This window comes from Crocodylus porosus, unplaced genomic scaffold, assembly GCF_001723895.1.
Source record: "Crocodylus porosus isolate Cpor-Errol unplaced genomic scaffold, CroPor_comp1, whole genome shotgun sequence".
Taxonomy (NCBI): domain Eukaryota; kingdom Metazoa; phylum Chordata; order Crocodylia; family Crocodylidae; genus Crocodylus; species Crocodylus porosus.
The window spans coordinates 120256457-120271623 of NW_017728943.1; the positions used below are offsets into that span (position 1 = coordinate 120256457).

General features: G+C 41.9%; 1 protein-coding gene across 1 annotated transcript in view; it reads right to left on the bottom strand.

Annotated features, from left to right (window-relative positions):
- Positions 1-321: 321 nt before the first annotated feature.
- PPP1R14C (protein phosphatase 1 regulatory inhibitor subunit 14C) overlaps positions 322-15167 on the bottom strand; it is a 120360-nt gene continuing 105514 nt past the window's right edge. Inside the window, exon 7 of the mRNA XM_019548631.1 lies at positions 322-1985. Within this exon, the coding sequence (XP_019404176.1) occupies positions 1911-1985 (75 nt within the window). The 3' untranslated portion in view covers positions 322-1910. The remainder of the gene's footprint in view (positions 1986-15167) is intronic.

Below are 15167 nucleotides of genomic sequence, written 5' to 3' on the forward strand. Positions count from 1 at the left end.
ACAACAGGAAAAATAAGCTTTATGTTCCTAATATTTTTAAGGAGAAAGCACCAGAAAGCTTTCCTGAAAGAAACATTCAAACTTTAAAAGGAAGGATGAGGAATAGTTTGTCCTTCTTTGCACTGGAAAAAGCTCTCATGGTAACAAGAGAACTGTTCACAATTGTCTTTGTAATGCCATCTTTTTGAAAGCTAGTGCATTATGGCTAGTTTATGCTGGATTGATGGATATTCACCAATCCATTCATTTGCTGTTTATGCATCCACATCACTTGTCAGTATATTCAGTAACACTAGTGTTGTAAAATGTAATACCAACAAGTCACAAGTTGTTCCATTTATTTGGGTAAATATCTGGTAAATAAAATTGTTGATAAACATTACAAAATTAAATACATTTAAAAAAAGCTTGCCAGTATACATAAAATTCACAAACATGTACTTCTTTTAAAAATAAAATATGTTCAGAGCACCCTTGATAAAAAAAATGCCTGACTACTGTCATCTACCGGCATATGGTAGCTTATGGAGTTATCTTAGTTAAAGACATTTTCCAGAAGAGAGACACAATGATCTCTTGAAATAATTTTCTTCTTGCTTTCACAAATAACGAGGACTCAAAGCTAACAAGACCCCCCACCCCACCCACATACCAACAACAGAGCTATAAAACAAATGTTCTTTACCTACTTCACTAAAAGAGGAATCTGTTTGGTTAAATCACATAACTGAATGCAAGATAGCTGCTTTTAGTTTGTTTAGGTAGCACTTGCTTCCCCCCTGCTTCCCCATCATGAAGCATCTTTCAAAGGGTGATGTACATTTCTCTAAATGTCACATCAGGCCCTTACAAAGCAGGACAGGAGTCAGCAATGTTTTCCAGAAGGGGCCCGAATGACCCAGTTCGGGTCCGAGTTGGGCAGGCACGGGGACCCAGTCACCTCCACCACTTCTTCCCACTGCCTGGCTGTAGGTGCAGGGAGAGCTCCCCTCTGATGGAGCCCCTGCAGACCAAATGCAGCACAGCAAAGCAAGAGCTCCTCCAAGCCCTGGGTGCCCAGCTGCAGCACAGGCAGAGGCCCCCCATCCCCTCTCACTACCACCACTGCAGACTGCCAAAGCCACAGCTCTGCAGGCCAGATCCAAAAGCTCCGTAGGCCATAAGTTGCTGACCCCTGGAGCAGGTTAATACAATTCTAAAAACACCACAAGGTGGAGAGGAAATGATCTGGCAAAGCATCAGTCAATAAAATTACTCAAAGTCTACAAATTAAGCCCTTAAAAAATTCCCCATTTCTCACGTCAGTTTCCGACTAAGAAGATATGCCAAAGTTTTTCACTTTGCTTTTTTAAAATGTATTTAGAAGATGGTAGCACTCATTTCAGTAATCTATACTGTTGTTTTTTTCATAACAAATTTGCAATAACCACAATTAATAGTTTACTGTCACAAACGTTCCTCCCAGTCATGTGAAACAGTATTCACAACCCAACAGTATATGTACATACAAGCATGAGAAAACTTGACATCCATGAGTTAAATGTACAACCAACTTTAAAAATAAGTGTTACCAACTAGCTGCAAGGAAAAAAAAGTCTCCTAGCTCTGTAAGTTTATAAGTTCTTCTGACTGCGGCACCTCTTTGCCATGAAGCGGTCACTAATTCCTGGATTCTTCCTGCTTTGATAATCCTCATGTGATATTCGACCACCATCCAAAATGTTGGAATCTTTGATAAAAAAAAAAGAGACCTAAAAAAAAAATCTTAATACATGAGAACTCCTTTGAATAAGAGTCAAAACTGAATGAAACAAAAATTGTTGCAGAGAAAGACAACTATTTTAATAAGGGTCTTGTAGTTGAAGTCCCATTTCCCTTGCTGTCTGTTGCGGAGTGCTAATGGCAAGTAGTTATATAGTTTTCTTTTGAGGGGGGCTGAGCTTCCTCATTCCTCTTATCCGAGTTAGCAGCTCTTTGATAAATTCCTGGAAGAAAGATTAGATATAATCAATATTTTGTCATCTTCCCCTAACAACATGGGTTTATTATTTATTTAAGGAAGAGTAAAGCCTAAATGTAATATTTGAATATTCAGCTGGAATTTTCCATCCCATTTCCAGAAATCTCAGTGCACACATGACATGCACACTCTCGTCACATGTTTGAAATGGAAGAAGTTTGCCCTCCAAGTGCATACAGGCTTAACTGCTACACATCATCTACTCTCTTGCTGCATTTACTCGTGACAACCATACACTAGGGCAGCACTGTTTTGGCAGGCACACCACAAATTAGCCCCACACCTTCCCCAAGTGCTACTCCAATCCTTTCCCTCTTCCCAATGTGCTGCTCTGCTTTCTGCTACAGGCCCTGTGCTCCCTGCCTGATCTGTTACTGTACTTTGCTGCTTGTCCTATTTGCTGCTGTGCCGCCTTTCCCTTCCCTTATCTGCCACATGCCACCCACAGACTGCCCATGCCACTTGTATCATGTGCTGCAGGTTGCCAACCCCTGAACAAGGGCACCGTCCTTCAAGAACTAGAAGAGGCTCCCCATGTCAAGTGGCACATTCTAAACAGCAGGTTTTTGATGTACTTTAAGAGGATGAGTTTTTGTTATTGTTGACATTGTCTTAAGTACAACAAGATATTTTCTTCTTCACTTCCCTCAAATTTTGCTCTCTGTCCAAAACAAACAAGCAAAAAGAAATTTATCCTTCAGGCAAAGCTCCAGATCAGACACCAACCCCAAAGAAAAGTATGCAAAGGGTACAAGCACAAAAAGTATGAAGTTACATTGCAAGCCTTTTGTATAGTGGCTGCTACTGAGAAATTTCTGACAACTGCGCCATGTCTCCAAACAAGAAATTTATCCAAAAAAAATCCTTCCCCCTTCACCAAAAGTAGCTCCACTTGGGTCAAAACAAGGAACATGTTCCTCTAACTACCAGATCAGTCTCAAATCTAGGCCATTCTTAACACATTCAGCCAGATGACGGGAAGTCTCAAACCTTTGTCATAATAATTGATTTGAGGTATCCTTCCCCACATGAACTCCCACTTGTTCCTCTACAGCTTTTGCAAAAGCAAGATTACCACTGGTTGGATTTTACTCAGTACTGACAAGGGTCAATCAAAACCTATAGCTAGTTAGATGCAATGTGACTGACTATAGATAATCTAATCAACAGGACCAAACCAGTACAAAGGTATTCACATATTTACTCCTTAATCATATGGAGTAGGCTCATGGATTTGTTTTTCCAAATAGATTTTCTTGTTTATATAAAAGCTCTTTCTCTAGGATCAGAGCAGTATCTGAAGGGTTTTTTAACACAGTTTTATCTGGAATTATTTGTTTATGCTGTGTTAAAAGTTATAATAATAATATCCCGTTACAGTACTACAATTAGCATATGGTAAATTCAGAATTATCCAATAATACAAAATGTATTTTTCACAATAAACAAAAGTTAGATTTGGAAAAAAAGGCAAACCTTGGTTTCTACTAACCTGAAAACTTATTGCCACTTGAGACATGGAGATAGTTGTGTTTACTGATAGCACCACACGCGGTGTTATAAAAACCGGCAGTTGCTGTAAAGGACTAGCACATTTGAGAGTCAGTTTTTCTATAACTCTTTTAAAATACTGGAACAGAATTTAGCAGTAAATTATGGATAAACTAGCCAGGACAAAATAACTGGAGAGAATTCCAAAGGTGCACCTGAAAGCCCACAGTGGATCCAAGCCCATATTCTCCTCATTTTGTACCACCAACATTAAATAAATCTTTTGCTCAGCCTGTAACAAAAATATTTGCACTTCCTAGTTTAATTCCAGGAGGCTTGGAAATGCCAACAACCTAGCCCAGCATCCAAATGCCACAACAAGAGTTTAAACGGACATGCTGAAATGCTCCTAAACAAAATGCCATATAAACATATTTGTTATAAAAGTTCTGCAGTATGTGTACAAGTAGTCACTAAGGGAGAATCAATTTCACCTAGTGGACAACCAAAGAGAAGCTTAAAACTAGTTCTGTGTTACCCACTTGAAGTGCAGGAGCAACTCAATCACCCTCTCTGGGTGTGCAAGGGCCACCATTAGAGGAACAGGGGAACATCTGCAAGTCTCCAGTGAGAAAACCTAGTCCTATAAGGGTGGCGGGATGGTACATGATCTCCCAGAATGGGTAACAGAACCACTCCTGCACTTCAGTTGGGTGATGCAGCATTAGCTAGGTCTCAAGCTGCAGTTTGGTTATCCATTAAGGGAGGGATGTTCAACCTGCAACACAGTATCATCTGACCCTGGGGCTTTCCCACACATTCAAACATTTGATGGCGAGGAAACAGTGGTGCTGCTCCCCTATTGTTAAATTTCTGGAGCCACAGGGAGCCCCCAATCCTGTGTGCTAGATCAGTGCCTCATCTTGGTATGCAGGGCTGACAACATGCAGAGCCAAGCAGGGGAGGTGGAGGCCACCATGACCCACTCCTGGCATGCTGGGCCCCATCCCACCACATGGGGCCAGGCAGGGTGGCACAGGCCCCAGGGCTATCCAGCTGTTCAATCATCTCCATGTCACTCGTTTGGCTTGCTGGGCCAAAAGCTTGAGGACCACTTCAGTGGTGTGAAACAGAATTCTGCACTAAATGCATACATTTTAACTCAAGAGACAGGGGCAGTGTTTCTGGATGGATAACATGATGATGCACGCAATATGCTTTCTCCCATCAAAGTATGGCATGCCCACACTGAACTGGAGGTGCAATTGCAACATGGTAAGGAATACCTACACTAACTAAACAGCAGGAGGTAAGATGGCGTTTGCACATATTTCAATACAGGTTATGCCTGACTACTAGGGAACCTGGGTATATAATTTGGTTGCTAGACTTGAGTGAAATCTGTGCTGCTGTGCCTGCATTGCTACTGAGTAATCTATATCAAAAGTTAGTGTGTAAGTAGGCATACATGTGTTCCATAACACCTCCCATCTGGACTGCAGACAAGCCCTTGGAAGAGGGTTGAAGGGGAACCAGACTTCATAAGACCTGGAATCTACTTCTTCCTCAGCATAAGTACGTTTCCATGGTTACAAGCATCTGCAACACCATCTACTTCACATCTGTAAAGATGAAGTACACTACTTACAATCATACTGGGGACACAGTGGAGAAGAAAAATTCACATCTAAAAACTCATTCTATTCAGGGCATTGTACGCTGCATCTCTATGATCCTTTCATCATTATAAAAGCTTGCTAAAAAAGGATGATGATAATGGGCTAAATACTGTTTGAAGGACAGAAATGTTCCCTTTGGGATGTTTGCTTTCAATACTCTTATAAACATCTGTGTAAAATATAATGATTATAGAATTAAAGTGAACTGAGACTCTTTTAAAAAAAGAAAGTAGGCTACACAATCTGCAGAGTAGCCCAACAGCTGGCCCAGTCAAATATTATATATTATATATAAAACCTGTAAATACAAGCTACTTTGGGCCAGTAGAGGAACAATGGGGGTAACTTACACCCACTATTAAAAGCAACCAATTTTCAGGAAGCAAAATCCTGAAGACAGTCCCGGCCAAACTATGGGCTGCTGGAACCAGCTATAAGCAATACCACTTCTAGTTCTGGTTTTAGTGTGGCACTAGAGTAGGGTAAACAGCCTGCGTGCAGTGCCCAGGGCTTCTCCCATTGTTCTTTTAGTAATATCACATCCCATTTGTAGTGTGCAAAACCAGCCATTTATTTGCCTTTTATGCTAGAATTTTCACTTGGAATTCTCTTGAAACTTCATGAAGGACTATAAAAAATGGTTGGTTTAAACAACAGCAAAGGCAGATTTAGATTAAGTATCAAGGAAAGTGGGGTGGGAAGGTGGGGAAAAAAAACCCAGCTTCCTAATTGTGGCAATTGCCAATCCCCCTGGATCATGGTGTATGCATGAGGGCCACCCAGACCTTCAATGCATATGCCTGAGCAGGAATTTTTGGAGGAGCGAAGGCTGCCCAGACCTTCCATCCTCCCTTTAGGCCACTGAGACAGAATCCAAAGACTAGACTGAGTCCAGATGTTTGGTGCCTCCACAGCTATAGTTATGTAAGTGCCTGGAAATCAAACCCAGGACTCCTGTGTGGTAGACAAGGATTCTATCACTGAACCACAGAGGACTCCTTTCCTAATTGTAACAGCATGACAATGGGAAAAGCTTCCTTAAGAAATTGTGGAATTCTCCTTCACTGAAGGTTTACAAGAAGAGGCTGGGCTGCCTGAGAGGATTTAGAAACAGCACTCAGCATAGGCAGAACAGGACAAAAGAGGCAGGCTTCATTTCAGGAGTGCCTAGCTCAAAATTTAATGGCATATTGCCATTTAAAGATGGGCTTGTGTTTATAATTCTTGATGAATGTATAAAGGTAGGCTTAATAGATGGGAGTGTTATTTGTTCTCTCCAGTTCTCTCTGGTCTCCCTCACATGCACTTTTCCCCCTATCAGTGACACAGGATTAATAGTACTAGTAAAGAATGAGAAAACTAGTAGCCAACTAGTGACAAATAAAAGGAGATTGTGTTGAAGAACCAAAACCAGAGTCCCTTTCCTTCTCAGCTGTGTTTTCATTAACACCTGCTTGATATAAACACCTAATACTTAAGAAAAAACAGTTGTTAAAAATTCAAAGGACCAAGAAAATTAAAAACTGCTTCAAAAACATAAAATAAAACACCTATATTTGTTTTTCCCTATGAAGAGATACAGGTACACCAAGATACACTCATTAAGTCTCTTATTCACCCAAACAGCAACTTGACACAAACCCAGCTGAATTCTTTTTTGCAGAAAGCCCTTTAAACACCTTTAAATATTGAGTGTTACAAGCTTGAAGACTCCTGTTAATTTATAGCACAAGACCATTGTTTCTTGCAGTCATGCCTTTCTAATTCTAAAGAGCAAATCTGCATGCGTGAGAGAGAGACAGACAGACTAAATCTATAGTTCATTTGAATTAATTTATATTCAGCCTTAGGCATTCCCCTCCCCCCTCTGTAATGCTCTTCCTACAATCAAAGGCATGCAACTCAAATAATGCAGAATCTAAAAGCAAATGAAGTAATAATTCAGAAAGGAAGGGGGAGGACCATTTCACCTCTCTCATTTGAGGGTGTAACACACTGTTTAGCTGAGATCATTGCGCTAAACTTTGTGTTTAAATTCCTCCAGTGAATTCTGGATACCAGTTGGATGCTGCCCCTTCAGATACTTCTCCTTAGAAACCGGATACATGGTACAAGAGCTTTTCTTAATCTCAGGAATACTTGGAATTCTACATTTTCAATCTCTTCTCTGAACCAGAGGTGGTAAATTCATCTGGCCCTGCTGGCCAGATGAGTGGCCTGGGACCAGTTAATGGGCCAGATGAACAGCAGGCAGCCAACCCCAAGGGCCAGAAGAAGACCTGGAAACTCCCAACCCAGCAGATCCAGAGCCCAGATATGGCATAGCGGTGACCCATGGATGCCCCACATGCCCACTGCAGCACCCACTCTGTCCAGTCTTGGAGTACACTGCATGTGGTACCTGCCCCAAACCAGCTGCAACAGGTGCTGCACATAGTTTTCATCCTGGACCGGTTAGAGCGGGTGCCATGTGAAGCACAGTCCCAAACAGGCCCAAGCTGGCACTGCAGGTGCTGGATCTGGTTTGTAAGAAGTGGAGTTGGGTGGTCCCAGACTGGCGCCCTGCAGGCCCAGCAGCAATGGCAGGATGATGTGGCTTCATGGATTGAATTCAGTCTATGGGCTGTATCTTCAACACCTCTACAGACCAAAAAAGGAGCAGTACTGTTAGACTCATGTCAAAGTACTGCTCAGATTGCCAGGTCTCTCCCTCCCCTATATGGAAAATATTCCAAAGTTTCAGTTAACCATCTCCACATTCGAGAGAAGGCAGGATTGTTTCTACCACGTGCCCCTGAGAGGCGACAAGTGCCTCAAAGGAAAGCAGGAAGAGCCATGGCACCCTCCATTCCACATAGGCTCAGGCTGTGGGCAAGACCAGACTAGGGAAATAGTTAACAGTAGCATCCTCTTGCAAATTGAACTCTCCCAAGAGTGTTGTACCTTACAAAAGTCATTGGCTATAAACTACATTTTAGCCACAGTGAGGTGCCCACCTATTCCCAAACCCCTTACTTCCCCTAACACTTTTTTTCCCCCCTGATGTTAACTTAAGAGTAGTTTTGCTGCTTTTTATCTGCAACATAAGGCCAGGGTGAGTGAGAATTGTAACCCTTCTTCAGCGTAGACCATATGTAGGAACACCTTGAGAGGCTGAACACCTTCAAGTTAGCTGGCACAGACAGTTTACACCCCAGGGTACTTAAGGAGCTGGCAAGCATCATAGCTCAGCCACTGGCATGGATATTCGAGAACTCGTGGTGCTCAGGCAAAGTGTCCAAAGGTTGGAAGAAGGCCAATGTGGCACCTATCTTCAAGAAAGAGAGGGAAGCAGATCCAGGGAACTACAGGCCCATCAGCCTGACCTCTATCCCCAGGAAAATCTGGAAAAAAATCAAAGAGACCACTCTTGACAAACTGGCTGATGGCAACATCCTGAGGGATAGCCAGCACGGGTTTGTTGTGGGTAGGTCTTACCTGACCAATCTCATTTCCTTCTACTACCAGGTGACCTATTACCTTGACAAGGCTCAAAGAGACTGACGTCATATATCCTGATTTTCAAAAAGCCTTTGATGTGGTATCCCACGATCATTTCATAGAAAAACTGGCCAACTGCAGCCTCAGCTACATCACAGTCCGTTGGCTAGGGAACTGGCTCTGAGGTCGGACTCAGTGGTGTTCCCCAAGGCTGTGTCCTTGGGCCCATACTCTTTAACATCTTCATTAATGATGTGGACATTGGTATCAGAAGCGGACTGGCCAAGTTCGCCAATGACATCAAACTTTGGGGTAAAGCAGCCACACCTGAGGATAGGATGGTGATCCAGCCTGACCTTGACAGGCTCAGAAAATGGGCAGACAAAAACCTGCTCATAGGCTCAGCAGTGCTATGCTTGCTAGCACCATGGCCAAAAGGGACTTGGGGATCACAACTGACCACAAGATGAATATGAGCCACCAGTGTGATGTTGCAGCTGGTAGAGCGAGCAAACTCTGGCTTGCATCCACAGATGCTTCTCAAGCAAATGCCAGGGTGTCATCCTCCCACTGTACTCGGCCCTGGTGAGGCCGCAGCTGGAGTACTGCATCCAATTCTGGGCTCCACGATTTTAAAAGAATGTGGTGAAGCAGAGAAGAGCCACGTGCATGATCAGAGGGCAGGAAAACAGGCCTTATGAGGAGAGGCTAAGAGCTATGGGACTCTTCACCCTGGAAAAGCGCAGGCTCAGGGGGACCTGGTAGCTGCCTCTAAGTATATAAGGGGTGTACATCAGGATCTGGGGGAACTTCTGATCACCAGAGCGCCCCAAGGGATGATGAGGTCAAACAGTTACAAACTCTTCCAAGACCGTTTCAGGCTGGACATAAGGAAGGACGTCTTTACTGTCCAAGCCCCCAAGGCCTGCAACAGACTGCCACCGGAGGTGGTGGAAGCATCTATCCTGGACTCCTTTAAGAAACATTTGGATGTTTATCTTGCTGGGATCCTTTGACCCCACCTGACATCCTGCCCCTAGGGAGGACTCAATGATCTTCCGAGGTCCCTTCCAGCCCTAATGTCTATGAACTCTATGAAACATACCACTGCTACAATAAGCATCAATGGAAAACATGTTTCTGGTTCCTTGCTTGTGTTGCTCTAAAATAATTTATAATGCTCTCCCCTACATTGTATTGTAGAAGAGAAATTTTCAAAATGCATCCACCTTAGGAAGGTCAATGAGACCCTCTTAAAAAACCTCTATTCTACCAAACAGGGTGCAGTGTGAACAGGGGCAGTCTGGCAGACTAAAATGGACTGTCCTACTGAAAACACTGAGTAATCACAGCTGTGTGAACTCTTGGCTCCTGCTTGTAGAGAAGGAAATGGTGCCCAGTGTCCCAGGAACTGAAGCAGGTTGTGGGGAAATCTGCATAACTTTTCTCTCAGCCAGAGAAGTGTGCATCCTACCCTGAACACCTGCCTAGGAGAAGTAACACAAGTATGCTGGATGCATGCAGAGGCTTCAGAGAGTATGGATTAAATCTGCTGCTAAAGGACTGAGAACACAAGGGATGGTGAAGCTGGTTAGCAGCTTATTCCATACCAAAGACCAATAATATAACATATACTTTAATTTTTAGTGGTTTTTCTTCATAAGGTTTTCAAGTGGTAATCAACTGTTGTGTTTGTTGTTGTAGTAAAAAATAAATTTAGATTTTTTTTGTCTATTATTATTCACGTAGAAGGATTTGATGTCACGTGTCCCACAATGGGTGCAGCTATTTGTGTGTGTGTAAAGTGAACTCAGAGGGGTTGCGCATATGGCACTGAATAGCCCTTTCACATACAAGTCTCGTGCTCTCTACTGTTGCCAGATAATATTGGTAAAAATTTAGCTAGCATGCTAACAGTCATAGCTTCACTTAAATCAGAGGTGTTAAAGATACAGTCTGCCGGCCAGATCCAGCCCTGCACAGTGGATTCAGGGCCAGTCTAAGATCAGGCCCACAGACATAATCATAGAAAATGAGGGTTGGGAAGGCACCTCAGGAGGTCAACTAATCCAACCCCCTGCTCAAATCAGGACCAGTCCCAACTATGCCATCCATTCAAAATTTGTTTAGCCAGTCCTTAAAAACCCACAAGGATGGAGAGTCCACCACCTCTCTGGGTAGTCTGTTCCAGTGCTTTTTACCCTCCTAGGGAGAACGTTTTTCTTTATATCTAACCAAAACTTCCATTGCTTCCCAGATACAGCATATAGGCCTGGTCTGGTGCAGGCACCACATGTAGCATACACCCTAGACCAGCCCCAGGTAACACATTCTGTGCCAGTCTGGAGCACATGCTGCATGTGGCACCTGTGCCAGACTGTTCCTGAGTGCTGAATCCAGAGCCAGTCCAGACTGGGCCCACAGACCAGCCCCACATGCAGCATGAGCCCCAGACCAGGGCTGCATGCCATGTATAGGGCTGGGATGGGTGCATGCTACATGCAGTGTGCAGTGCTGGAGCTGGCATGCACACACTGCAAGTAGCCTATGCAGCTGGTCCACGGTGCGCACTGCATGAAGTGCTTGCACTCTAGATTAACCCTTGAGGTGGATCTGGTACTTGGGGTCAGTCTCTGGGCCCAATCTGGCCTGCACACCAGCCTGGTGCCCCTCATCTGGCCTGCAGGGCCAGGTGAGTTTGATACCTCCCTAAGGTAAATGCTGGCAAAACAACGTGTGTCAGGCAATGTTCTCACTTCATACTATTAACAAACTCTTCCTGTATATTTGAGTACATCACTGCATGTTTAAGTCATATATTCTACTAATTAAGATTAAGTAGAAAACTAAGGAAATAAATTCACAATCTTATGAATATAGTGGACAGATGAAATAATTGGAAGACTATTCTGATTATTACTGGTGGTTAAGATTCCAGAGTCCCAACTAATATATGAACCTTCAAGAGTTTACAGGCTCAGTCAGTTTAAAATTAAGCTTCCTAGCCACATCTTTATAGAGATACTCTGTGAAGATATTTAAACCAACCATGTGGCTACATGGTCTAAAAACTGTATTACAAGGCTATAATTGCATTTAGTTAGTTACTGAGCATGGAAAAGATTTTTTTTAAACAGAAATATCTGCACACAGCTCTACTCAAAATAGCACAATACACCACCCATTGAGAAACCCAAAAGCTAAGGTACCCAAAATCCTGCCAAAATGCTGCAGTGCAAATTCACAGTAACTTTTATCATAAAAGTATTTATCATAAGGGTATTTGTAAACTTGGTTAAAACATCCATTGATTTTCAAAATCTCAGAGTGGGGTAGGTATTGAATTACCAAAATGTGGTTTAGTTTTCCAAGACAAATGGAAATAAAAAGGTAACAAGACCATTTACTTATAAGTAATGCCACCTCAGAGCAGCGAGACCAACTAAGGGGCTTCTGTAGGTCCCTTTCAGCCTTACATTTCAAAAAGGAAAAGAACGAGAAGAGGACACCCCCCCAATTCTTGTTGTTGTCAAAATTCAAAACTTTTGCAAATCTTTTTTAGCTCTTCTTTACATTTATTAACCACTTCCTTTAGAAGGCAGGGAAGATTTGTATCTTGTAGAGTAACTAAATCAGATATATATAGCATAAGCACAACTTTCAGAGCCAGCAGACATGTTACTTGAATTTTTAGCTAAGCTGGCCTTGTCTACCACAGCAGTTTACGACATATCTACCATTACTGAAAATAGCTGCAGTAGCTCTAGTGCTAGCAGCAGTGGAAGTACTAATACAGAGCCGATCCCACAGGCATAAATGATATAGTTTGCTACTGGGCAAGCCACTGCTGCAAGAGTTAACCTGGAATTCATAATTCTGTGACAATTTAAAAGCTGAAAAATAGTAGCATGAATGGAGACAAGAAGGTTAACAGTCTCTGATGCCTCCCACCACAGCCGCAGCTTCCCCCTAACAGTGAACCTCTGAGAGGCTGGTGTTCTGCTCCCTCCACTCATCTCACACTTGGCTGCTGGGTCTAGTGCAGGGTGAGGAGAAGTGAGGCCCCCAGTCCTGGGGCCTGTGCCCTGTTTGCTCATCTATAGTTATGCTACTGGCCCATCCCAAAGTCTCACCTTTTTTTTTTTTTTGGTCCACATCAGTTAGTTAGGAATTACTCTGCAGTTTTCAGCAGAACAGTAAAGCATTACTATCCTTCTTGTTAGGGGACTCTGCTTAGACTTTATTTATCACCACAACAGGGCTCTTATGACACTGTGACATAAGTCAGCACCCCCATTTTACAGAGGAAGAAATATTAGGTTTTGGCTGTTCATTTCCAGCTAGTGCTGAAGGCCATAGTTCATCTACAAGCTATTCTGGGAAAAACAAATCATTCTGTAACACTTGCAAACACAGCAACTTTGGAGTTTCTGCAAAGTATGTTTGTGCTAAAAGTTAACTGGAACATGAAACCTGTCATGCGGATTCTTGCATACTGAAAGAAATGCATCCTTTGCTTCTCTGTGACAGTTGTATTTCAGGAAAATGTAAACACAAGCCCTCATAGTTTCTCTAGCTATCTAAAAACGTGGCAGTGCTTATATTTTCTGTGGTTTGCTATTGCAATTAAAATATCAGGGCTAAGTTTAAGAAATTAAGAATGCATGTCAAACTTGAGGTTTTCTCCCTTTCCTTTAAGCTTGTATTCTCTTCTTAAGCCTCTCTGAGGGCTGTTTGAAATTATCTTCAGCAAGCATAAGCTAACCATGATGAGGAAGAACTCTGTATTTATACTGTTACTACTTATGCTCACTTCTAAACATGCTTTTTCTGAAACACAGACAATTTGCATCACATGCCCAGAAACTATTCTGGGCTGCTGGCAAGACGCTACTAAGGATAAAGATGTCGTTTTTCAGTTTTATTTTGTTAATTAGGAGATAACTCAGTTAAATTACATTTTTATTCATTAAGTTACACTGACTATAAAGAAGACTTTTGGATCTTTTAATTGTACATGAAAGCCACACTTTAACACATAGTTGTATACGATTTCCAAATCAAATAATTTTAGGATACTCCATAACTGATATATCTTTACTTAAATAATAACATTCATAAGGAACTGACATTTTACTGCAATGCCAGTCTTAAATCTTATTGAGTTAAATGAAAGAACAGCGGCAGCAACTGTGGTATTATAAAACCTAGATTTTCAGGATCACTGGGGCATGTTTAAAAGTCTAGATATCTTACTCTGAAGGAAGACCAGCTTTATGACCGTGCTCAAATTAACGCCTATTGCTATTTTTAGACAATTTATTACAGAGGCTGAGAACAGATATTCTTAATACCTGCCATCTACCAAGTGACCTGGATAATTCTGATTTTTTTCTGGTGGGAAAAGCCATAATGCACAAAGACAACTTTTCAGTCTCTTTAACCTTCAGTCTCTTTGAGTTGGGGAAACTATGTAAAACTGACTTAAAATGCCCCATCTCCAAAAATCCTCTCTATATAGCATAGTTTTAAGTTGCTGAACTTCCTGCCTGTATTGATTTTCCTTTTATATGCTGTCAAACTGCATATTTATTACTACTACCTGCCCCAGTAGAACTCCAGATCACAAGCATTTTTTAGATTGTAGGTCTTCTGAGACTAAAATCTTGGCAAAAATAAAAGTTGTCATATTTAAATTACAGCTACCTTAGAAGGAATGTCACATGCCATGTATACAAGTCATTCTCATGACTTAAGGTGAACAACTGCTAACTAAACATACAGATTGTATCATGCAGACCATCACAGGTAAATAGTATTTTTCCTTCCTCTTCCTCAGGCCCAAAATTCTCTCAACTCCAAACTGGACAGAGGAAGAAAGGACTCTGGAGTCAGAGATCTGTCAGTTTAATCTCAAGGCCGGTTGGAAAAGTCACCAAAGGAGAAATGGGAGACTCATACTCTTTAGTGTAAGGTTACTGCTTTTCCTCTACTGGCACAAGAGTCAATGACCAGGTTAAAATTCAAATTTTAAAATCTGATTTCCTGTGCAATGTGCCTGGAGACCTTTGCATTCAGTTTCACCATCTGCACAGACACAAATCTATTAGGCAATTCCATTTAAACCATCATTCTAAAAGTGATCGCCTCTCAATGAAGTATACCTTGTGTACATTTCCTTTCTGAAGTTAACATCAGGCTGGTGTTAAGTGTTATATATGGAATCATAGTCATTAGCAATTGCTTCACATTCATTAGCAATGAATATTCATGGTATTCATTCTTTTTAAGTTGGCATTAATTTTAAAAGAAATGTTAATGCCAAATTAATTTTAGCAAGATTTTTAAAACACCTGTTTCCAGTCTTGACTTTTATTGCTTTACCCTCTTACTACAATTAGAATACCTAAAGAAAACATCAGTAGCCATTCTCAAATACCCATCTAAACTATTAGCATCCTGATCTGCCTTCTCCCACCATTCCTTCCCTCTTTCCC